The 25,904-nt window shown below is 35.4% G+C and overlaps 1 protein-coding gene across 8 annotated transcripts in view; it reads left to right on the forward strand.

Annotated features, from left to right (window-relative positions):
• The window catches only part of MYO6 (myosin VI), a 106,385-nt gene that overhangs the window by 69,216 nt on the left and 11,265 nt on the right, over nt 1-25,904 (forward strand). For 6 of the 8 annotated variants that reach the window (XM_083829928.1, XM_083829924.1, XM_083829923.1 and 3 more), the window contains exons 16-30: nt 356-483; nt 1,522-1,617; nt 3,828-4,001; nt 7,642-7,680; nt 9,238-9,331; nt 11,718-11,848; nt 11,929-12,006; nt 12,930-13,059; nt 13,904-13,994; nt 15,448-15,598; nt 16,897-17,105; nt 17,497-17,575; nt 20,133-20,293; nt 22,842-22,871; nt 23,314-23,352. In XM_083829928.1, coding sequence (XP_083686054.1) covers nt 356-483; nt 1,522-1,617; nt 3,828-4,001; nt 7,642-7,680; nt 9,238-9,331; nt 11,718-11,848; nt 11,929-12,006; nt 12,930-13,059; nt 13,904-13,994; nt 15,448-15,598; nt 16,897-17,105; nt 17,497-17,575; nt 20,133-20,293; nt 22,842-22,871; nt 23,314-23,352 — 1,630 coding nt within the window. The remainder of the gene's footprint in view (nt 1-355; nt 484-1,521; nt 1,618-3,827; nt 4,002-7,641; nt 7,681-9,237; nt 9,332-11,717; nt 11,849-11,928; nt 12,007-12,929; nt 13,060-13,903; nt 13,995-15,447; nt 15,599-16,896; nt 17,106-17,496; nt 17,576-20,132; nt 20,294-22,841; nt 22,872-23,313; nt 23,353-25,904) is intronic. The other 2 variants (XM_083829926.1, XM_083829927.1) reach the window with 1 other exon arrangement.

A 25,904-nucleotide genomic window follows, 5' to 3' on the forward strand; every position in this document is an offset into this window, starting at 1 on the left:
AGCAGTTACCTGATACAAGCAATTATCTCATAAAGCTCATACTACAGGTGCATTCAGGTACTTATGGGACTTAGAGGACTAAATTGAGCTTGAGACCCACTGTAAAAATAAAACAATCCCTGCCATATCTCTTTGCCCTATGTTCCTTGTGTTAAAGTTAGAATTTGATAATATGTATAGAATCTTGATTAAATCAACAATTAAAATTTATAGAATTAATTTACAGTGTCTTTCTGTGTTAACAGCTTTCCCAAGATAGTTATGCAAAACTAGATCAGTAGCACTTTGCACTTTTAATGTTCAATTCTGGTATGTGATTATGTATTTAATTTTTGTGTTTTGTTATTTTTAATAGATTTGATTGAAGCAAAATTAATAGGTGTGCTGGATATTTTGGATGAAGAAAATCGTCTTCCTCAGCCAAGTGACCAGCATTTTACTTCAGTTGTGCACCAAAAACACAAGGACCATTTCAGACTCTCTGTAAGTTTGTGTTGGCTGTCTTCTTTTAATAAAACAGTTCTTGGAACTGTTGATAGTAACACTGAATTTAATGAAAACCTTTTCTAAGAAATCTCATACCACAGCAGTTTGTATGATCTGTATGCTTTTGTTCAACAAGTTCAGTTATTAGGTTTGTTTTGAAAAGTTCACTAAAGGCTTGTTAAGTCTTCTAGCAATTCTAATATCCTGTTGAAAGTATAGCCATATTCTTCACTTCTGTTTGAAGACTGTTAGTGTGTAAAGCATGAAAAGGAAAAATACCAACACATTTTAATTTAGTCTATTTCATATCAGATGAGCTATTTTGTTGTTAATTTCCAAAACTGCTTGCTTTGGAGAAGATTTCACTTGCATGAAGTGTCTAGCTAACACTTCAGCAATGAAAGTAAGTAACTCACCAGGTGAATTTATTTGTCGTTAATTCTTTAACGTACAGCACTCTGTGGAAGGTTAATGTGAACCATTGCAACTTTTATACATGACTTCTGTTGAAATACAAAACAAACAATCAAACAAAATCCCTGCTGAAAAAATGCAATCAAAAGGAGCCAAACAAAATTGCCAGCTGCTTACCTTTCTTAAAGTTTCCTCTTAAGCTTGCTTAATTAGGTTCCTGTGCAATGAAACATTCTTGTCAGTATGTATATGATCAACAAGGTGGTTGCCTTTTAAAAATGTTTTAAGCTTCTATCTAATCCTATTTATATGACAAGGCTATTTGTCAGCTTGTCATCAGCTGTGCAATAAATGGAATAGAAATTGTTGACAAAAGGCAGAAAGAAAGTCAACTAAGTAGACTTAGCAATCCTGGACAATTTTATTTTGAAGGGTGTGAATGAGAATGAAAACAGGTTTTTGAAATATCTTGGTTTGAATTGAAATAGTAGTGGTCTTCACCACTGTATTGCAGGCAATATCGCCTTCAACATCCTGGCAAAATCATGGTGATATCCTAGGAATACATTTTTCTCACTCTCCCATGTAATTCTTCTTTGTAATTCAAGTTTTTAATTCCAGATCCCTAGAAAGTCTAAATTGGCTGTTCACAGAAATATCAGAGATGATGAAGGCTTTATTATCCGGCATTTTGCGGGAGCAGTATGCTACGAGACGGTAATGTTACTTAAGTGAATAAAGTCAGCTGTTTCTGTTATGCTTTATAATACGCTTTTCAGTGTATATTGGTAAGAATAACAACAACAAAATTTGTCAATTAGAAGAGAAATGGCAAAGTTGATATGTTTTAATTTTGAAATTAGTTTTGTGAATGTGTGACAGAATTGATGTTTTAATTTCTTTTAACTTCTCAGATGACAGACTTCTGTTGACATATTTTGTGTAAGTGTCAAATCTGTAGGTAACAGTGTCAACATTACAGATATTGAGCCACAGTCTGCTACAAATCTTATGTCAACAGAGGTCTGCATCTCCAGCAGGAGAATATACCACATAACACAGAAGTGTTGCTAGACTTAAGCAGAACTTTTCAGAAGCATGCTTGTTCTATGCAGTGTAAGTTTATTATTTGTTAAAACTCACATTTTATACTTTTCCATTTCTACTGTTGGTAGAAATGTAAGAATATGAAATAGCTGAAATTGTCACCCTCAAATACATGCTGAATACTTGTCCTTGTTTTATGACTATTAATCATACAAAAACATTGAAACATCCTAAGCCAACAAACACAATTCTTGAAGAAAAAAAAAAAGAAAAAAGAAAAAAGTAAGGGTATAGGATAAATGAAAGATCCATAACACTTCATTGTTCTCGTCTGATACTCCAGTGTGTAAAAGGGAAGCTAATTCCAAAGATGTTCTTTGTCATTTGAAAATGCAGACTTTCAGGGCGTGTTCTTACTTCAAAGTACTCCAAGAATAATGATTGCTATAGTGTTTTGAAATAGGTGCATTCCGTAGATCATTTTAAAAACAAGAAAGCTGAAGTCTGTGTGCTACATAAACCAAGGTCACACACAGACTCAATATCAAAATAACACACAACGCTGGAATGCATTTATTTATGTTCACATGGTCTATGTTTACTGTCTACCTCATCATCATATGTTAATAATACCTTACGGTTTCTTCAGGAACAGAGCCAGATATTTGCACGTAAGCTATGCTCTCTGAGCTAATCAGGTATGAGACAGCTTTGGTCCAGAAGCCATGCTAACATGCTTGACTTCATTTATCCCCTTCTTCAGAGGGTTTTACTTAGCTTGGGCCTTAGTCGGACTACAGCTGCCTTGTATGCTGTTCATAGTTTCTTTCTCTTTCTCACTGGTCTTGTGGCAGCTTTCACAAGCTAATTTCTGGTGAGGGCATTCAACTGTCTACATTTATGTTCCTGTTGTGTTCTCATAGTCCAAGGGAATTTGGAAGGCCTGTGTTTGTCCTCTGACTCCCATCACCTTTAAATCCTGTTATATGATGTCTTGGCAAATTCATATTCTCTCATTCAAAATAATTTTGCCGCCTTCTGTTCATAAATGTCAAAGTAACTATTGAAGTTGCATCACAAATTCTTGATAGGGAATTTTGTTAGGGTGAAATTGGATACAAGTGTCTTAATCTTTGAATTTCAGTTTAATAAGCAGCTCTTAACATTTAAAAGTGAGGCAATTTAAATAAAACAGAGATGTACGGCTTGTCGGAAGGGACGATATCTTTGGTTAAATCAACTGTTCTTCCATGGTTGCAGTACTACTAAGATAACTGTTTTTAATTTCATTTTCCCAACTTTAGATCCACCAGTTAAAGTGTGCATGCTAATTCCTATTTCACAACAGATCTTAACTTTTCACTGCTTCTAATATTATTTAAGGTTCTCAGAACTATCAAATTGATGCCCCACACTGGAGGTGTTCAAGGCCAGGCTGGATGGGGCGTTGGCCAACCTGATCTTGTGGGTGGCATCCCTGCCTATGGCAGGGGGGTTTGGAACTAGATGATCTTTAAGGACCCTTCCAACCTGAGCCATTCTATGATATGCTGAGTACTGGAAATGGAAACGAGTGTAATCATTAACAAAAGCACAACAGGTGTCGTAACAGGCACTAAACCTTACCTAGGGTTTCATAATTCGTACAATATCCTTCAAATTTAACAATATCTTTCCTCTCTGTCGTTAATGTTTTGTGTGTCCAGATGAAAAGTTTGAAGTAACATGAAAATATTTATCCTACATATTGTTGCTGATCTTTGAATAAAGTGTAGAATTCAGCTTTTCTTTAATTTTAACTTAATTTTTACTTCAATTTTTACTTAAGTAATTGGATCAGTGAAACAAGTGTGCTATTATTTCTTGGCTTTTCTTTTCAGACACAATTTGTGGAAAAAAATAATGATGCTTTGCACATGTCCCTTGAATCTCTTATATGTGAATCCAAGGACAAGTTTGTTCGACAGCTGTTTGAATCTAACACTAACAACAACAAGGATCCCAAACAAAAAGCTGGAAAACTTAGTTTCATCAGTGTGGGAAACAAATTCAAGGTAACATAACATAGCAAATAATCTGTTTTCCTGGAATATATGCCATTTCTAATTTACTTGAAATAAGTAGAACTTAAGGATGGGAGAACTAGTGGTTACTTGACATTCATGCAGCAAAAATGTTGTTAATTAGATGTTTTTTTCTACTAAATTGTAAGAAACCAATATATTCAACTTGTGCTATACATTTCTGTCAAAATATGTTTGATAATAGTTCTTATTGAGATTATGCAGTAATCAGTAAATCAGGATTTTGCAAAGCCACATGTAAGTCTTTAAAAGGTTTAATCTCTTGATCTAAATTTGAATTCTGTGTACTTTCAGGAGTTCTAAATGTGTCAAAAGGTGTTCTTCCATCCTATCTTAATTTTGTGCTGTATAAGATATATCAATTAGTTGCAGTTTACCATTCTCAAAATTCAACACTTAACCTAACCACTGTTTTTCCTCTTAAAAATATCAATAGTCATGGCTTTCACAGAAATATGTTCATTGTGCTGAATATTTCCTTTCTCAATACCTGAATCTGATGCTTCTCCTCATTTTCTCCTTTCTTCTGCTTGTTGTAAAGCTGACCTTCAAACCTTGTCTTCTCCAAATGTTTTCTGCATCCTTTTCTCATTCAGCAGTTTTATTTTAGCTGGACTATTCCAGCTCAGGATGGCTAGAAAAAGAACTATAGGGGAATTAAGAGAGGAAAAGCAGGCACAACCATGGGCTGCAGGTAACTTTTTCAATCTCATGGATTTACTGTTGATAGAGCTGCTGCGATTTCAGTAAGAGCTCTTCTCAACACATCTGGGCCAGATCCAATGAAGGATTTACATGCCTTCAAATTAAGTGCCGTGACATTTTTGGTATGTTATCTTGCCTAAGGCACCTAAAACCCCAATTCACATGTGTAGACCCTTCATGCAGTCCCTGGTGAAAGCAAGTACCTTAGACAATCCCACGATCTCCAAGTTGAGTGGGGTCTAGCCAATAGCAAAAGAGTTTTTGCATTTCTACTCCATGTTAACGTTATGTGCTGAATCAGGACTGCAAGATAAATTCCTTCTTGCATAAGTGTATTCTGTGGCTTAGTGTTCTGTAAAAATGCAAAGGCTGGAAGAAAAGGAAGGATATAGTACCAACACTTGCTTTTTGTATAGCAACTGTATTCTGATTCTGGTCTATACTGTGTTCAGTGTTTTAACTCTAAGCATATGACCCTTGGCACCAAGTTATTGGTCAGTCTGGCAGAGGGAATTCCTCATACCCTTTTGGAGATGCGCTGTTATGTAGCCAAAAATAAATTTTGTTTGGGCAGGAAGCATAGGAGAGACGGTCTGACTTGTAAAGTAGTGTTTCTGGAATTTAGCTGGGAATTGGCCATTCTGCTGTCTTGAGTTTTGCTCTGATCATTATTTCCTCCTCCTTCTTCTTATATAGCAGTTGTAGAATTAAGCTGTAGCAATTGGTTTAATATAAAATGTATGAACAGAGGACAGAATGAAAAACGGAATTACATGCAGATATGTGACCTCCTGGGCAAGCCCTGCAACCTTGAATCTGTTGTAGGTGAAGCTGAGATCCATTGTTTTTTATAATTGCATTTTCAAAATGAAAGCAACTGGGATCTTTTGAGATAATTTCCACTTTCTTCCATTTGGGTTTTTAGTTCCTCTTGGATTTAGCATTCCATGTGCAGTAAATGTGGAAATGTGAAAGATACAGTTGTCCAAGAAGGGTTAAGTAAAAAGGGAGGCATTTCATAAGTTAAGCAGCAATTGAGTGGGAACATTTTGGATTGTATTTTGGACTTTGGTGTTCACCTCTGGTGTTCACCTAGAATATGACTAAAAGTCCTTTTTGGATCTGGCCCATCAATCTATAGTTCTTTCAGTGTTTTCAACTTTCATGGCATTTTGAATGTGTGTGTTAATTTCAGTAATTCATTTACTGTTACTTTCCCAGACACAACATGTACTATTGATGAGCACTAATAGCCTTGAAAATTTCAATTTAGATTCTGTCAAAATACTTCGTTATTTGAGTAGAAATTTCATCTCTGTAAGAACAAGAATTCTCAACCTGTCATTGTCAGTCAGTCTTGAATTCTTCTAATTATATCAATTATTAGATGATGCAGGGAGTTGTTTTTACAAAGCCCTTCACACATCCCTTCCTTACAACTAATTAAAATTAATTCATATAAACCAGTTGAGGAAATGAAGATGAATTAGTTCATCAGATCTACACAAGAATCTTTAGGAAAGTTTTACCTTAATATAGGAATGATGGATTAAATTGTGATAATTCAAAGAGCAGTAGTTTTAGCAATATGCCTTATTCGTATGATCATTAGTGACATTTACCTGAGAGAGTCTCTTATTTCTTGTCAAGTTATGATTATAAGGAAGGGGCATTTTTCCTCTAGCAGAAACATATTTTGTTGATGGAAATTAGGTTTTCCTCTCCAAAATAAAGCATTTCCTACTTAAGATAAAGGTTATATTCAACGTAGATACAAGGTGTATGTGAGAACTGAGCAGGAGGTTATCAACGTTTGTCATACCTCTTGTGGAATTCCTTCCGTCTTTCTAACTATATCCATGAAACATAAAAAAAAAATACAGTTGCGTCTACTGGAAGGAAGACCAATGGCTGTAGGTGATGCATATTGCCGATACAAATCTGTTTGCCTGTACTTAAGCTAATTGAAAGATATTGTTAAAAAAATCAGTCAAAAGTGAGATCCTTTCCATTTTGGTGCCAGAACAGAAAATGAGGAGTATGTTAGGACATTCAGAATTTTGTCTTACTTCAGTCTATATACCTAACATTTGCTAGTAAACTAGAAAGGCTAGCACAACAGTAATCTGTGTGGTGGAACAGACACATCCATAAAGCGAAAGTATAATTCTGGTTTTCTGATGTGGTCCTGGAATATTTAAGTCCCTACCAATTTACATCCCTACCAATAGCAGCTGTTTCTCAATATCCTACATATCTGGTAATGCTGTACTTTTCTCTCCAAATAAATGCAAATTTGTGGTATTATCACTGTATGTTTAAATACACCCATAGTTAAATGCAGTTTAAAATTACAGTCTGTTGTCATCAATGTAGAATTAAAAATTTTGAAGTTTAGAATTAAAAATACATTATGAAGATTCATTTACTGAAATGACGTGACTTAGACTCTCAAGCCAATACAGCTTCCCCCCCAGAAAAGCTGAGTATATCTCATATACTTTTGGTATTATTTAACACACAAAGAGGCTTGTTAAAGATTAAATCTGGACTTTCACAAATTTTCAGTGTATTTTTTGGATTATTGCTGCTCAGTCTCATTTCCTTTATAACTTTATTGCATATTTCCTTTATTTTCCCAAATGTGCATGCACTTCTTTTTGATAACTATGTTGTTGTAAGTAACTGGTCACACATGGTGTTGTTGTACAGTTAAACATAAGTAATTTCTTCAGGACCATTCATGCACTCTTACATGATTTTGTCTGTTAAAATATGTGAATGTTTGATTTATCAATTCCGTTTGATTTACTAACAATAAACATGCATGCAGTAATGCTGTACCACTATTTTGTGTGTATACTTGTCGTTGTTAAAGACTACTGAAATGTCTTTTCTTTTACAGACTCAGTTAAATTTGCTTCTTGAGAAGCTTCACAGTACTGTAAGTATATACAGAGATGCAGGGTTATCATTTTCTGAAATAAATCATAATTCGTTATCTCATGTCTAGTGGTAAATAATTGCTTCAGAGTTTGCAGTTATATGGTACCTTTGAAATGTCCTGCTCTGAAGGTGATGAATATTAATTTGCTTTTCAAAACAAAACAAAAGCAAAACTTGGAAAAAAAAATGTTTTAGAATGGAAGTTACACAATTTAGGTAAAAAATACTAAAACTGTCTGAGCTGCAATCTCCATTCTTGTCAGTTTCATTTCCCTCTATTCACTGGTAATCATTGGTGACCAATTTTCAAAAGATTCAGAGATGTTACTTAGAAGTAAGACAATAAATTATTAATTTCTGTTTTCAGATTCCATAAGCTAGTTAGAACTAAAATGTCTTATTTCACTTTTGTGGTAGGCTGCAGATACACAGATACTCAAAGAACCTGCTTCCCCTAACGAGAATTTGCTGTTTTAGCTGATGTAATTCAATAGCTTGCAGAATTCTCCATGTAATTCAACATACTGACTTTTTTAGAAGATGCATTTGTAGGAACACATTCTTGTTTTCTCTTGACAGCGTGTTCTAACCAATTCTGAATAGGGGATTATGGTCTGTCAAAAGAAGGGGAAAAACAAGGCAAATGATTGGGACAGGTGCTGGAGCATAGTTAAAGTTTTACAGAAATCACGAGGATGGACTGAAAGAAAGATAACCTCCATCATTCACAGCACAGTGGAACCAAGAGTCAATCTAGGGAAAAAAAGTGTGGCTGGAGGTGCTCTGCTCTGACTTCAGCTAACCCATGACCGAGAATGTGTTGTTACTAGACAGATTCCTTGGTGGGCTCTCTCACTCTTGTCTGTGAAAAACACTGCAAACCAGTAGTAGAAATATGTTTCGTTAGTCCCAATTTCATTTTAGTTTATAAGGTAGGAGGTTATCATTGGGTACCTGTTAACTGAAAAATTTGAATAATCAAAAAAAATCATCCTTAAATAGAGGATGACTATGAAGTGACCAGAGAAAGCAGTGGTCAAAACTGTAGAGGTAATACATTTGGGGATGAGAGCAGGCTGGAACCACGTGAGGGAAGGGAGAGTGAAGACATGAGCCAAAAGAAATTGTAAGAAGTGAAAGCTAGAAAAAAGGGTAGTCAAGTTCATCTGGCATGATTCCAGTGTTAGGAGACTGGTAGCATGTGAACTCTGGAGAAATGAGGCATTTAGGTGATGTGACTATGGAGATGATGAGTGTAGTAGAATCCAGATTGCTAAATCTTAGTTAGGTTGTTCCAGTGGTAAGCAAAACAGTTCACTGAAAACCCCAAAGTCAAGGTTCCAATTAATGGCTTGAGCATTGAGGTCAGTTACATCCTTTTTTTCAGTCCAGCCTTGGTATTGATATATGAGAGCAAAAGAATGTCAGTTTCTTTTTAGAAAGGTATTGTTTTATTTCTTCCCTTTTCCCTGCCCCCAGTAATTCTTAAATGACTAACATATTTCAGGTGGTTTCAAAGTGTACAGATTCTGCTAACTCATTTTTTTGGTAACAGGGATCTAGCTTTATTCGCTGCATCAAACCTAACTTAAAGATGACAAGTCACCATTTTGAAGGGGGGCAGATCCTCTCTCAGCTTCAATGTTCAGGTAGTGTATGCCTCTGATACTTTTTCCTCTGATATTTTTTTATTTACTTGGCCATTGTAGATTGGTCCAAGTTTGAAATATGTGAGATGGAATTGGTATTTCCTTGCTTGAACCCTTGCTTTCTAGGAGGTAGCTTATTTATGCCTTATGAACAGTTACTTAGGCGCTCAGTAACTTCTTCTCATTTTAGTCAATAAAACACAGAAGTGATTAATTTGAACAGTGATATGGTCTCATCTGTATAAGAAGTCATTCTACTTTCCATCAGTTGTTTATTCCCTTGCTTTTAGTGAGTTCAGACACCTGGTGCATGTGTAAGAAGTCATGTTTTGGTACTTAAACTGCATCAAAAGAAGCAGAAGTGATTCTTCCCCTCTACACTGCTCTCATGAGACGCCACTGGAGTACCGCGTTCAGCTCTGGGGCGCCCAGGACAAAAAGGACATGGACATATTAGAATGAGTCCAGAGGAGGGTCACGAGGATGATCAAGGGGCTGGAGCACGTCTCCTATGAAGACAGGCTGAGAAAGTTGGGGTTGTTCAGTCTGGAGAAGAGAAAGTGCTGAGGAGACCTTACAGCGGCCTTCCAGTACCTAAAGAGGGCCTACAGGAAAGCTGGGGAGGGACTCTTTGTCAGGGAGTGTAGGGATAGGACAAGGGGGAATGGGCTTAAACTAAAAGATGGTACGTTTAGATTAGATATTAGGATGAAATTGTTTACTAAAAAGGTGGTGAGGCACTGGCACGTGTTGCCCAGAGAAGCTGTGGCTGTTCTGTGATTATATGAAACTTAGATTTCCTGATCTGGAGCTGAATCCTATCTCTTTGTGTTGCCCAGAATATTAATAGTGCAACAGCTCAGGCCAGAGCAACAGAATTCCCTTAAATTGTTGTGGGAATTTCTGTGAGAAACCCCTTTGTGCATTTAGAGAAGTATGTATTGTCTGAGATATCTAATCATTGATGCCTGTTTTCTTTGATTTTTATAGATAGTATGCTAGAAGTGAATTGTCTGTTTTACTTTTTCAGAATTTCTTTATACTACTGTTAATTTGATTTGGAGCTGAGCTTCCAACTTCAGCATAGTCCTTCCTGTTGCTTTATATGTTACAAATTGTGATGCTATATTTTCATTATTCATGAAATAGGCACTTTCAAAAGCTACATTTTATTTTAAAGGACAAATATTAACAGTTTTGCTCATTCCCCAGTGAACAGAGGAATGAAAGGCTTTCTTGGGAATTACAGTGTTGTTACTGTTGTTCTTAATAGGGTGTTTATTCACAAAACTACTTTGATATTTATTTTTCCTCTTTTCTGTATTTTTGTATGTTTAATAACTTGTGCTTTTTTTTTTCTCTTTTTGAAGTTGGGGTATTTCTATGTTCTGGAGCTGGTGTTTTAACAAGCCCACCTGTGTTTCATGTTATGTTACCATTGCAAAACCTTAATAACTTCTCAGCAATTAGAATTCCATTAAGAATATTTAGCAGTGGATTTCTTCAGGTTAATAGCATGTCAGAGAAGCAAAAATAAAAAACTAAACTTTTTTCCTACCATAACAATTGCAGTGTTTTACAATAGTCTTACAAGCTCACTTTTCCATATGTGCTTACTTTAGCTGCAGTAAATGAAGCTTAATCTAGTAAAAAAAAAAAAAAAGAAAAAAAAAAGTCATGTAAAGTTTAGAAAGTAGCAGTGAGATGCAGTGCTATAAAAGACATTCTATAAAGACAACGGCCACAAGTTACAGGTAAACTTCTAAGTAAGCTTTTAAACTTATATCGAAAATGTGTTGTAGGATTATGTAAAGCAGTGGGCAAAATCTGGCAGAGTCTTGAAGTAATTCGAACCTTTTCCTGACTTTGTGTCTGTGCTTCAATGATGCCCTAGTTACAGCTAAAATATAGTAACAGCATTAGATCTTATCTGCTGATGCCTAGTGCTGCAAGAACACAAAATGTTCTAGCACTGCATTTGCATTTTACCCTGCATCTGTACCACAACTCACAAATATCTTTTGCATGCTAAAAATAAAAGCCTGGCTGGACGTTGTTTGTTTCTTTAAAAATGAATTACAAAATGTCAACTCTTCTAAAAAGAAAGAATGACAAGGAAAAAAAAATGCTCTGCATGACTAGATGTTAATTTGTCTCAGATAGGGAGAAGATTGTATAAGTTCTTCTCATCTGTTTGGTATTAACTTTTTGTGAACGATCACATGATCAAGAAATTTTAGAGGCTAAATCAAGCCCCAGCTGAAATTTGTGGTTTGGCCTCTGAACAATGTCTGTGAGGCGTATGCCATTAAGTTATCATAAAAATCACTGCTTTATTTGCATTTTGCTGATTCCACCTTTTGTGCATGTCTTTCTATGAATTTAGGAATGGTGTCTGTTCTGGACTTGATGCAAGGTGGTTTCCCTTCGCGAGCTTCATTTCATGAACTGTATAACATGTACAAGAAATACTTGCCTGAAAAATTGGCACGACTGGATCCTAGACTCTTTTGCAAGGTAAGAAAGAAATCTGAAAATGTATTATTGTTGCTTTATTTTGAAGGGGGAAAAATATCAACCTGTTTTCTGTGTTTCAGGCACTGTTTAAAGCTTTGGGACTGAATGAAGTTGATTACAAATTTGGGTTAACCAAGGTGTTTTTCAGACCCGGCAAGGTAATGTTTCTTGAACTACATGAATATGAATCATAGAATAATTTGGGTTGGAAGGTCCCTTTGAAGGAGCTTTGTTCAACACCCTGTTGAAAATGTGACCAACTTCAGTAAGGTTGCCCAGGGTTTTTCATAAACACTGTTCATAATCTGTGGGGAAAAAAGAAATCAATGCTGACATTGATAAAATTGATTTCATAGTATTGTTGCTAATGCTGCTGTATTCCTGAAGCAATGATCGTGTTCCACAAATTGCCCAGATGTTGTACCAGTCACTTCAGACTATTTTGTCAAATATTAAGAAGAGCAAGTCAGAGCAAATAAATAATTTTCTACTAAACTCTAGTTGTAGCTGAAATCTCGTTCTCTGATTCTGAGCATTGCTGCTGCTATGCAGAGAAAGAAGTAGGGAGCTGTTGTGACTAGGAAGGAAAATTATTGTAGTCATTGAAGAACATATAATTATCAAAAAGTAGAAGTGCAGGATTTTCAGACAAGATTGCTTTTAATTGGATTTCTTATAGGAAGATTAAAAATTGAGAGGGGTTTTCGGGTTTTTATTTTCCCCTAGATACAGAATTAGAAGTGTCATGAAATTGTAGATCAGAGCGAGTATTCAGGAAGTGGAGAAACAAATAATTCTGAAAAATTTTGGCAACGCATTTTTAGTGTTTAATAAATGGTTGGATTATGCAAAATGCTAAGTGTGGCACATCAATTTAAAAATAAAACTGTAGTCATTCTTGTTATCATCAAATGTCCCAGATGTACATGCTCACTGGAATTAATTGAAAGCCAGTATAATGGTGACATAGTTTACATTAATAATATTTAACTTTTTTGTTTTTTTAACTCGACATGCTCTTAAATAGGAATATAGTCTAACACTCTGTTCTCCTCATTTGTAAATCTGGTTTTGCATTTAGTTTGCAGAGTTTGACCAGATAATGAAGTCTGATCCGGATCACTTAGCAGAGCTAGTTAAACGAGTGAATCACTGGCTTATCTGCAGTCGTTGGAAAAAAGTTCAATGGTGTTCACTCTCAGTGATCAAATGTATGTATTTTATGCTTTATTAAACTAAATGTTTGTTAAAAAATAAAGCAAACCACTTATTACCACCTTGAAATGTGGCCAATGGCATGTATAGCAGATGCTTCCATACTGAACTCTGAGTAATTACTTTCTGGGTTGCTGAGATTTCTTCGGCTTTTGTTAGGGACGCATATGAGTGCTTAAAGCTGATGTTTGTGGTGGTGAAGTGGTGGCAGACTGCATCTCCCCGCCTCCTGTATGTTTGGGTGCTTACCAGTGCCTGGGTAAACACCTGCTCAGAAATAGCTAGCAAGCTCAAGGATTGTGGGGGAAGAGACATCAGCATAAAAAGACAGTAGTTCAACTCTCAGCTGACACCATGGAGTTATTTAGGCCTGGGAAGTGCCTGCACAGAAGTTATCTCCAGATGAAATCTGCATGTTTGGAAGCATTGACATGAGTAACAGGGCAGACATCTCCACTCCAGTTATTACTGCTGATAAGCAGATAAGTGCCTATCACTATCAAAATATAGTTTCTAAGTGTTTGGCCTACCCAGCTTGCAGTAGAAACAAAGCAGTGTGAAATAGAGATTGGTGGTGATAGGGGTTTTGATTGCATTTTTTTTTTCTTTTTGGTGTGTGTGTGCTGGGTGCTGAATTCTGCCTGCTTGTTTTGTGGGGTAGCCTTTAAGCCTAGCACAGGATTGTCAATTCTCTTTTATATCTTATCTGTTTGGTTTCTAGTGTGGATCTAGCTCTCAATGCATGCTATTTACATACAGTAGCCATCAGGCATGTAAGGAATATAAGTCATATTAAATTGTTTAAACCATTGAGACTCAGTATCTTTTGTGTGTTTACAGTGAAAAATAAGATAAAATATCGAGCCAGTGCCTGCATCAAAATACAAAAGACTATTCGTATGTGGCTTTGCAAGAGAAAACACAAACCACGGTAAGAGGATATTCCTTTCTTGAAGAAAATGGATATTTCTATAATACTTACTTGTGAATGTAAAGAAGAGATGTACTATGCTGAGTTAAATGTATCTGCAGTCATAGAAGTGTGCTAAATATGATTGAAAGGTATGATTTGAGAGGTACCATATTTTACCTCTCTTTCTCAAGAATGAATAGCCTAAATAACACTATAGCCTAAATTATATTACATATAAGAAATACTTTTTTTTTTTTTTTTTTCTCCTTTTTAATGATGAGGGTGGTGAGGCACTGGCTCAGGTTGCCCAGAGAAGCTGTGGATGCCCTGTCCCTGGAAGTGTTCAAGGCCAGGCTGGATGGGGCTTTGAGCAACCTGATGTAGTGGGAGGTGCCTCTGCCCATGGCAGGGGGGGCTGGAACTAGGTGGGCTTTGTTTGCAGGTCCCTTCCAACTCAAACTGTTCGGCGATTCTATAAATCTGAGCATTTCCAAAGAGATGTTTGTTAAGCTCCTTGTTCATAAAATCCTTCAGTGATAGCTTAGGTATTAGGCATTCTTAGTCATGTCTCTAACTGCAATTTAAGCTCAATAATTTTTGTCCTTTACTCATTTACACCTTCCATTAAAGGCCCTCTTTCTTCTTTAGCTTAATAATTATTTGTTCTGTCTGTCTTGCCTCCTCTTGAAATCAAGTAATTCCACTAGCTTTAATCTGACTGCATGGAATACTGATGGAAAAGCCACTGGTCATTAAGCATTGCTGACGCTTTTTTTTTTTTTCTTTCTTTCATAGAGATCCAGCTGTCTGGTCTCTAATTCTGGGATTCTTATTCATATATATAAGACTATACATATATTTATTTTACATCCTTTTGATAGTTATCTTTCATTTTGGTCCTTGGCATTTTTGATTTCAGTGATTTCTTTTTAGGAAGACTGTGTCTGCAGTGTGTAATTTGTGTGTATGGCCTTCAGAATTGCTTCTTTAAGAAGCTGCAAGTTTTCCTGGACTCCTTTTTTTTTTCCCCCAGATATTTTTTTTTCCTATGGGGTCTAATGATCTGATTCCATGTTGTATAGTTAAGTTTTACCTGATTCAGTCCTGTTATTGGTCTTTCAATGTCACATCTCAAATTTATCACTCCAGTCAAAATCTTCAATTGGTGGTGATTCTAATGATTTGTTACCAAGACAAAAGCATTGACTATGAAAATAAAAATCCATTTTTCCATTTTAAGTCACCATTTGCTCAAAGACCTGGTCACTGATGATTGGTATTAACAGTGGTTGTTAGTAAAAGGCTGTTCAATTAGTTCATGTTGATAATTTTTGAATTTCAGAAAGATGGTGAGATTTATCTGAAGGCATAGTTTGTCTCCCCTGTCTACCTCTTTAATGTGAATGGTAGCTGTAGTTTTAAATATGTCACCTTTTAAAAACATCTCAAATAAAATGTCTTAAATTCACAGCATTGATGGTCTGATAAAGGTGCGTACACTGAAAAAGAGACTTGATAAGTTCAATGAAGTAGTAAGTGCTCTGAAGGAGGGAAAAGCAGAAACAAGCAAGCAGATCAAGGAGCTGGAATATTCTATTGATGCTTCAATGAACAAAATTAAGGTATGAGAAAAATAGTTTCTTTCTACTGGAATCTTTTAAAGTGTTAATCTAAAGTAGAAGGTCAAAGTATTTTCTTTTTTATAGGAAAACATTTAAATATAGAAATCTCATTTTTCAGAGGCAGTGGACACTACTATGTCCTGTTCAAAATTATTTGTGAATGTAGCTGAAGTAAATCTGGATTTTGGAATTATTGTCTGTGTTCCAAAATTGGCACTAGAGAGTTTAAAGCAAAAATGTGTCTTGATCTTATGAGATGGGTGTTGCTAGTCAGTTGCTTGTTGCTTTTATTATTAATCAGGGCTGAAACTTACAAGCATTTATCACAGAGGAGATTGATATTCCAGTTATGAAGGTGTTTTTCAGTCCTGATCATGAAGGGAAATCAGTTGTTGAATTTGTATCAAGGCCTGTAGTTCTGAGTCTCTTACAAGAAAAGCACACAGACAAAATGAAAGCTCACTGGAATTTATCAATGTTAGGGGAAAAAAAAATGTTGAGCTCTGTGTTTCATACCATGTTAATAGTCTTCTGAGTGTCCTGTATTAAGATTTTGTTGTTTAAAATCACGGTTGGAGCAGTAATAGAGTTAGCCTGTCAACCTATACTTCTTTTTTTCTAATAAAAATTATACAACTTGATTATCATCATGATACACCCTTATAAAAGGTGAGGAGACACCCCGTGTCACAGTTTTAGTGGTATACATCATTGTAAATTGTAAAATTCAAATTAATTAAATTGTTGGTATCAATGAAATTTGAAAACACGTAGTGAAGGCAATTGCGTTATTTTTTCTTTCAGCGCGTTATTTGCTAATGAGACCTTTTTTTAATCTGTTACTTATAATATGCTCCATGTTAAGACATGTAAAACTGTGCTGTGACATAAAAGGCAGAGCTGTAAATAACCCCTATAGAAGCTAAGAACATGACACAAAATGTACCTAGTAGGCTCTCAGTTTTCATCTTAGGATGGTAAGGATTCATTTCTGTGGCATAACTGTGGGGTTTCAGAAATGAAGGCATGTTTTAAAGAAAAATCATGTGTAGTTTCAGTGATAAAATGGAGACTACTTCCTACAGTTTTATGAGAGAGGAGAATAATGGATCCAGAGGATTTTAGGAAGGAAGGCATGTTCAAGCTCCCCAGTTCTGAAGTATAATCTAATATAAGTATAATTTAATTACAGTGCTCAGTGCTTTCAGTTCTCAAATAGATTTTTCAAATACACATTTTAAAAAAGCGAATTACAAATGTAAAGGAATATTATCCCCTCTTGTTATATCATTTTGCAGACCACTATGATGACTAGAGAACAGATCATGAAAGAATACGATGCTCTAGTTAGAAGCTCAGAGCAGCTTCTGAGTGCACTGCAAAAGAAGAAACAGCAAGAAGAGGAAGCAGAGAGACTACGACGCATCCAAGAGGAAATGGAAAAAGAACGAAAGAGACGTGAAGAAGAAGAGCAGCGCCGAAGGAAGGAAGAAGAAGAAAGGCGTCTGTAAGTGTCAAACAAATTGCCGGTCTTAGAATGAGAAGAAAATAGGGAAGGCACTTTAATGAGGTTACTTTTAATAACCCTGTGCTTAAAGAGAGTCACTTGGATTGAACTTGCGGTGTGCTATCCACTGTTAAAATACTTCCTTTCCCCTGATGACAATTTTTAATTTAGGTGTAATCAGAATAGAAGATGAAAGATATTTTATGATGCAGCTGGGAATAAAAATGGATTTAGAAAGGCCCTTGACTTTACTAACAGGATCTTGTCATCAGGACTATACAGACTCTTGGATTACCACTTAATTTTATGGAGGATGATTTCATATCTCTTGTTTACTTGCTTTGCAATAAGTCACCAAAAATTTTCATTTCCTCTTCCTCTTTTGTAATAGTAAATCTGAGATCGAAGCAAAGAGAAAACAAGAAGAGGAAGAAAGGAAAAAGAGGGAAGAGGAAGAAAAGCGTATTCAGGTAATGTTTTAGCTGTGTTTTTGTTGTTGTTTTTTTCGTTTTGTTGTTTTTAAAATCTTTCTCACAGTGTAGGACCTCCACGGAGTCTAATGGCTTATAAATGAGTCTCAAAATTATACAGCAGTATTACATTAGGCACACTTAATATAATCTGTCTAGAATTAGTGCTATTATTGAATTACAACTACAAAAGGAGGAAAAGATGCATAAGGTAAATTCAGTTTTCAGGTAGGAAGGAATGTGCATGTGAATGAGAGCCATAAAGAAGCTTCTGCTGTCAGCAGAAGCTGGAGAGATTTTTGATTTAAGAATGTATATTTTATCCGAGACATAAGACAGAAAGGACCAAAAAGATAATATTTAAAAGTATTAATATTTCTAAAAATTCTTCTGATAGTGTTTGTTGACGTAACTGAATGGGAATAGAGAGCAGAATGAGATGCCATAATTTTTTTTTAGCATCTTACAGTTTTAATAATGAAGAAAATAAAAGTAAATAGAAAAGTAACAATGATTCTTTGCTTTTATTAATAAGACTAGCCTTCAGGAATTATAACAGTTTTAGCAATGCTTTCAACACTGTTCACATAAGCATCTTCCTAGACAAACAGATGATGGATGAGCTAGATAAGTGGACAGTGAGGTAGCCTGAAAACTGGTGGGGACTGCCAGGCTCAAAAGCGCTGTGATTAGCAGCACAGTGTCTAGCTGTCATTTGGGCTGTACCCCTGGCATAAATATGCACTTAATAGTAATAAAAAATAATTATACACTTTTCTGTGTGTATAAATACCTGCCCGGGGAAGAGTAAAGCAGACTAGACAGAGGCAGACTCTTAGTGGTATCCAGAGAAAGTACAAGAAGCAGTGGCAAGTTTGGGGCACTTTTTTTTTTTTTTGAAAAGTTATGTGTGGACTCAGGCCATGTCAGGTATCAGCTTACTTGTAAACATTTTCAGAATATTGGTAATATTGAGAGGCTACAAGTAGCCCCCTTAACTACATTTGTGTAGAATACATGAAGTTCAAACCCTACTCCTTCTCCCTCTGCCTTGATTTCTGATGCTTCTTACTGATTCCACCATGAGCTCTCTGATTTGTGTTAGGACCCAGATCTGTTTTTCCTGTTGTCTCGGAGATTCTCTGTGTGACCTGGGTAAAGAGGAGTTTCAGAAACAAAAAGCTTCCCTTTAGGGGCTGTTGCCATAAGCACAAGGCAGCATGCTTGTCCGTCTCTAATGATTACAGACTTCTAAAGTCCTTTCTGTGGTTAATCAGAAATGGAATTTTTCTCCTTTTCTATATTTTGTTATCCTTAGAGTTAGTCTAACACTGATTTTCCTCCTTGTTTCTGCATGCCTTTTTCTATCACCTCACCATTATTCCTGATAAGCAAGTACCTGGAACTAATGCCAAGATTAGAGCCTAACTGATGAAAAAAGGATCTTTCCGGAGTTGTTGTCTATCACCTGTACTAGAATAGTAAGCAATTCTGGCTTACAGAAGTTAAACGTAGAAAGAGTAAGCTGCTATTTGACTAGTCTCCGAATCATTGCTTGGAGACCATTGCAGATGTGCCTAGTGTTTTGGGAGAAGCTGGTAGGATAAGTTTCCATTCAGGGATCGTTTAAATATATTAAATGGTGTCCACTCAGGAAGCAAACTGGACGTGTGTCAGAACCTTTTAAAACATGGTCTGCCAGGATTGGGAGCATCTCTGGGGATAGTATTTATCTGTGTTTCTGAGATGTGAAGATCTGCAGTGCAGAATGTAATTTACACTTTTACTTAAAAACACTTGCTGCATTTGGATACAAAGCAACATACATAATCCAGTAGGGCACTTCTTTCTTCTACGTAGTTAATTACTTGTTATCTTTCTTTCTGGTGGTAGTCACTGTCAGATAATCTGCATAGGGAAAAGTCACTGGTGTTGCACTCTGGTCTTACACACTGGTGCAAATTCATGATGACAAGTGGGAAGTGACTTTGTCTCCTGTGTTGGCTTTTGGACACCAAGAAAGGCAGTGCAAAGAGTTGGCATATATGACTTTCAGAAGTTCGAACTGAATGGTCACATTTTTCTTACTGTGTTTGCAAGACCCATTGTTAAATAGTGATGGTAAGCTGCAGTTGCAGCTTTGTTCTGCAGAGGCATTATATTTGGATTATTTTTCTGTTGCAGTAAGTAGAAATTTTGAAATGCATTTCAATTCAAACCCAGATCAGGTTCACAGAAGACTTCAGTGTTCATCTTCATCCCCTTTCAAAATGCACAACAAACCTAAGTACAAAGCAGTGTCTTTTGTAAAATCTTGTAATGCTAAGTGCAGAATATCAAGGGAGTATTGTGTTAGTGCTGTGGAGAATAATCATATTGCTCTGTGTCATCAGAGTTTTAATGATGGTAGGCAAACTTTAAGTCTATATTTTATAATAAAATATATTTTAAAAAGCTAGAAATATACTAGTGTATTTTTTGCTAATTTTTGCTTATGTACTATTTTTTTTTATAGATTAAAGTTAAATGCATTTTTTTACACGTTTTTATGATACAGGCTGAAATTGAGGCTCAGCTAGCTAGAGAACAAGAAGAGGAAACCCAGCACCAGGCAGTTCTTGAACAGGAACGTCGTGATCGTGAACTTGCAATGAGAATTGCCCAGACTGGAGCAGAACTCAGCAGTGAAGAGACAAAGCTTGATGTAGGATTGAGCAGGTATGGAGTTAAAAGCTTAAATTTCTCTCTTTTTTTTCTCTCACCCCTTTGTGAAAACTAAACTCTTGTTTGTTTTATGTATTTTTCTATTAATTAAATAGTATCATCATTTTATGTCTTGCTACATCAGTAATTTAGTAAGCGTTTGTGAATATGACTGCAGTTCTCTTTTCTGAGTTCTGGCAAGGATGGCAACCATTTTAGGTTATGATTTTTATGACTGGCTTAAAGTAGGGAATGGAATTTCTTCAGTGGTAAGTAGTAATAAAATGTACCCTTTTTTATACTTTATGGTTTCAATAGTGTATTATGAATTTGTGTGTTTTATTGTGCTTTGTTTTGTTTGAACAAGAAGACCTCTTTGAAGGCAGACAAATTATTTCCATGTCCTGACTGGTAAGGTTTTTTTAGAATGAATCATGTGGGGCCAGTATACATGAACTTGGATAGCCACCAAAGGCTTATTGCTTTGGTCGGCAGAAGGAAGAACTTGGGAAAGAACCTTAGGAAGAACTTGGGAAAGCACCGAGATGTTGTTTTTGTAATATAAGTGCTACTGTGTGATTGCTTAACCTTGGGTAGGGAGGGAGTACCAAAGTGCAGGTAGGCTGTACTCTGTCGCTAGGAAGTTGCCATGGTATTGTGCTATCTCGGGACGGGTATAAAAGAGCGGAAGTAGAGACAAGAAAAGGTTTTTTCTTCGATTTCAACTTGCATCAGAGTCCGTGCGTTCATTGCCACAGAATTAATGTATTTAACATGGATGGGTTTGAAAATTAAATGTCTTAAACTTTTGTTTTATTTGATTTTTTTGTGTGTTGTAGAAGTGCCTGCTTTTGCTGTACAGATCCACACTGCCTGCAAAGCAGTAGCTCTCTTCTCCTCTAAAGAAGTTTTATAGCCAGCAAATGTACATGTAGTTGGTGTATTTTCTAACTGTGTGGGTTTGTTTCTTCCCCAGAAAGTATCTTTAAGATGTGCTCTCTGTGTAGTTCTCCGAAAGAGCTAACATAAAAAGATATATTTGAGTGACATCTCAGCAATTACCAGTTCATTAAAAATAGGTGTTTTTTTCTTTCTTTTGCTAGGAATAGTTCTAATTTCAGATTACCCAGTTCAGATAAGAACAAGACAGAGACAATATTTAGCAAAGCTTTGCTACCCAGCCAGAGTACTTTCTAAAGGGTCTGCACATTAGCCAGGGTTGGCTTTCTTTTTCTTTATCAAGAACACAGCAGTATTGGGATAAGTTATGGTGAGAATTTGGCATAAATGTCCAATGAAAATAGTACTTACTAGTCAAATAGTATGTAGGACATGATCATGTCACTGGCCTAGTGATGTGAGTTTTCATTAGTTTGTAGTTGAAAGAAGATTGTATAAGAAAATCTCAAGTGTTTTTGTGGAATTTCAAGCTCCCAGAAGTGTTCTCTTTGCTACTCAAATTTAGTTTTGGTGTATGCTTTTAGTAACTTTGTGCCTGTGTGCCGTAGGTAGGTAATTTTTTTGTCATGTGCAATATTAATTTGTAGACACTTCAACTCAGATTACTGTGTTTGTGCCCTCAGTTTTTATACAATTGCTATCGTATTGGCTCAGATATGATTTTAATATGCTCAGTTGAATGTCCAAATTAATTGCTTCACAGGCAGCATTCTGGATATCTTCTTGCTTTCCCTGTTTGGATTTTGGTGCAATATAGTACTTTGAAGGTAAATCCAAAGTCATGTAGTGGTATCACCTGACAAATTTCCCTCAAAGATGGAAGAAGGGAGGATTTAGACAAGAAGGGGTCAGAGAACTCAATAACTTTTCTAGGTTATTGAAGCTCAGTGTTTCCTGCCGCTCACAGTTTGTCCTGGTATTTGTCTTGTGAAATCCAGAAATGGATGATAAGGTAACCATCCTGATAGCTATAACTGCAAGTTTCTCTCTGCTGTGTAGTGGTCAGAGAATGAAGGCTCTTCTGAATGATCAGAAAGTGAATGGTCTGAACAAATTAACATAGCGATGTAAATCCTTTCTTAAATAAGCTAAGATTTAAATCTAGAAGAAAGTAGTAGAGACTTTTCTGTCCAAATGAGATTTCTTCTTAGCTGTGTACGAATAATCCAAGTTCTGCTTTGTAGCATATTTGATACTGGCACTTTTGTAGGTGTGTGTGTGTGTCTTCACTATGGCATTTAGATGCAATGCCTTTTTACAGCTTGCATGAAGAAGCTATCTGTCCTGTTCCTAGAGCAGCAAAATGAATGAGGAGTGTTGTTACTTCTTGTGATGTGCTTATCCAAGCATAAAACATATCAATAATATGTCTCTAAATCTTTGAATTGGAAAGATTTTTTTAAAGGAAAATAGGAATGTTTTCAGATTTTCACTTGCATTTTTTTTTCCAAATTAACTTCTTAAAACAATAGTTTTTTTAAAAAGAGATAATAAATTTTTAGAGAGGAAGAAAATTTAATATGACCCACCTTTTCCTGCTTCAGACTATTAGAAAGATAACTAAGGAAATAGTCTACCTAACATAAATATTTTCTGTTTGCAGAGCCAATGGAACAAAGCCTCAAATGACTGCGTATGGCACCTTTTTTCCATTTGAATACTCTAATAGAAAAAATGTAATATTAATTAATTCAAAGAAAATTTGTTCTGTCCTCTTATTTACTAATACCCCATCTGTAAACTTTAAATCAATTTATAATACTCTATATACCCTGCTGTGCTTATGTCTAATAAATTAATATCCTAATATATCTAATACTATCTATTTAAAGATGGTTATAATTAGTGTAAAATTTTTCACATACCATCAATTTTTCACTGCCTTATATGATTAATTTGATCTTAACAAAGAATCATGTTGATGTAAATATTGGGATGGATACTTTTAAAAAATCAATAGCTGTTTATTTTCTGTACTTGAATTTGTACTCGATTGGCAAGAGACTATCACAGTTATAAAGGCTGTTTTTATTTTAATATGTTTGTTTTATGCTTACATATCAATTTTTTTATAGGGAACAAATGGCCAACGAAATGTCAGAAATATTGTCTAGGTAGGTGAGACAACAATATTGAAGGAATCAATCATTTCCTGTAAAGAAATCACACATAAAATGGGTTTGGAAAAAAAAAAAAAAGGGGGCTCTGTTTTTTAAGTGCTGAGCAGATAAGTAAATGATCTATTTCAGATAAATTTCCTTTTTCTACAACTTTTTTATTACCAGTCATCATCTGATTTTACAGTAAATATTTTTTGCTAGTTTAATTGATTACTTAAATCCAGTAAGAACAGTTTCTCTACCTTGGTATTTTGTGTAATTTTGATAGATAACATTCATCTAGGTTTCTTCTCTTTTCACCAAATGATAATAGAAAACTGGGCTCCACATCTTTGGAAGAAGAATTCCTACAAATTCAAGAGAGTTAATTAAATTATTTAATGTTAATGTAACTGTTTGTTTAATAAGAAAATATTTCACTCTTCATCCACTATTTCCATTCAAATAAAAAGTTTTGAAAATTGCCTTGTTTAAAAGCATATTAAAAACCCTCTCAAGGCATGTAAACAAAATCCTCTTCTGAGATTACTTGTGTGAAATAATGAAAGATTTTGCGTACAGTGCAGAAGGATTAAGTAAGGGAGAAGCAGGGTTAGACTGAATACAATTCTACTGTAACAGTCTCATAATTGTTTATGTTCAAATATATTTTCTGTTGAAAGAAATGGTTATAGTGTCCTCCATACCAGTGAGTAATTAGGTGTTTGGGTGCCACCTGAGGGCAAAGACAACCTTTTGACATCCATTGTCTGAAGTTTTACATCAGAATTTAAACTATTTGAAGTTTTTAAAAATGAATCTTGTAAAATATGGCACTACGCTGTATGGTCTGAATATGGTTGGTGTTACGTGATTGATGTCTAGTCATAGTGTTGATAATTGTGAACACAGCTGTTGCCTAAACTTGCTACTTGCAGAGGTATTTTAAAAATAGAAGTAAACAATGCTGTTTATAATTGTTAGTCTGTGAATCTAGACGGACAGATTGTACTACATATATTGACATAGTTCCAATGACAATGGCCAAGTCTTAATATGCAAAACCCACAAAACTTTGACTAAAATCAGAAGCTGTTTGTTATGGTTGAACTAAAAATGCAGTACTTCTTTCTGTATGCTTGTTTGACATTTTTTTTTTCACTATTCATATACTTGAAACTTTTGACTTGAGACCTTTTTTGTTAGTTTGTTTTTTAAGTCTGAAAATACCGTTTATGATGCATAACATTGTCAAATTGAGTAGTGAAGAGTGACTGTCAAGGATGATACTCTTCAGAGTAGCACCGTAATGGAAAAGCTAAGCCGTTCAATTGGATTAGCATTCTTAAAGATTACTACTTTAACCAGAGGTCTTACGGCCTTGTTTTGCAGCTCTAAATTTTGTAGCAAACTCTTAGAGTGGTAGGTGGTGTTGCTAAATAAGGAAAATCCTCCGGATTTGTCAAATTAAAGTTCAGCAAGGTTAGACACCAGATAGCGGAAATTACGTTTAGTAGCAATCCTTTAATGTCCTACCGGCATTCTATTGATAACAAAATGTTAAAATTAATATTTTGAATTGAATTCTCTGTTTAATGATTTTTTTTTTAAACTTGTCATGAATAGTGCTAAGAGTGATGAAGAGTTACTTTCCATTAGTACTTAGTACTGGTCAAAAGGCAGAGGTAATTTTTTAGCAGACTTCTCATGTACCGTAACTGGAAGCTGTGTGTTGACTCAGATTAGTAACATGAGGAAGAGTAATTAAACTGAGGCTGCAATAAACAGTAAGATTCTGTAGTTTTAATTACACTGGAAGAGATGGTGCAGTTGCTATTAAGAACATTTGGCTAAGCAGATTGTTTTTATTCTATCAAATTTAACAAATGCAGTTTATTTTTATCGCTGCTTTCAGAAATGCTGTATCTATCCAGAGAAAACTGTCATAGAAAATATATTTATATTCTCGTAACTAAAAAGGAAAATATACAATATAACAACTTATTCATACTGTTAAAGAAGTTGGAGATTTTAGTAATAGTTTCTCATATGCTGTTGACTTTATTGCACACTACTTACATGATAAAAGCCTTTGAAAAGAACTGTTTCTGGTTGGGTCTTTTAGTACTGGTCAGTGTGATTTTTGTTTTTCACTTCTAAAAGTGATTTTTGTTCCTTGTTATCTTCCGTAATAATGACTTTTTTCTCCAGACTAGCTATTGCTGTTCTCAGATAGCCACTATAAAATTAATGTAGAGTTAGATTGATTTCTTCTCTCAAATTAGACTTTTGTCAGAAGCATGGAATATTTTCTCTAGTGTTGAAAAAAAGATTTTGTTCAGCTTTTAAATAGGAGAAGAAACACCTTTTCGCCCTTCAGAAATATTTTTCCCTTCTTGTCTGTTTTTCTAATGGAACTGAAAATGTGTATGGCCACTCGTTGTCTGTTCTGCGTATTGACTAGTACCAAGAAAAAACTGGGGTGAGGTACACACAGATACATCGAGTATGTGTCTTCTTACACATAAGCACTCAATATTCATGGCAATTCCTTTTGTCTCTAAGCA

The sequence above is a fragment of the Anser anser genome (assembly GCF_964211835.1).
Source record: "Anser anser genome assembly, chromosome: 3".
NCBI classification, from domain to species: Eukaryota; Metazoa; Chordata; class Aves; order Anseriformes; family Anatidae; genus Anser; species Anser anser.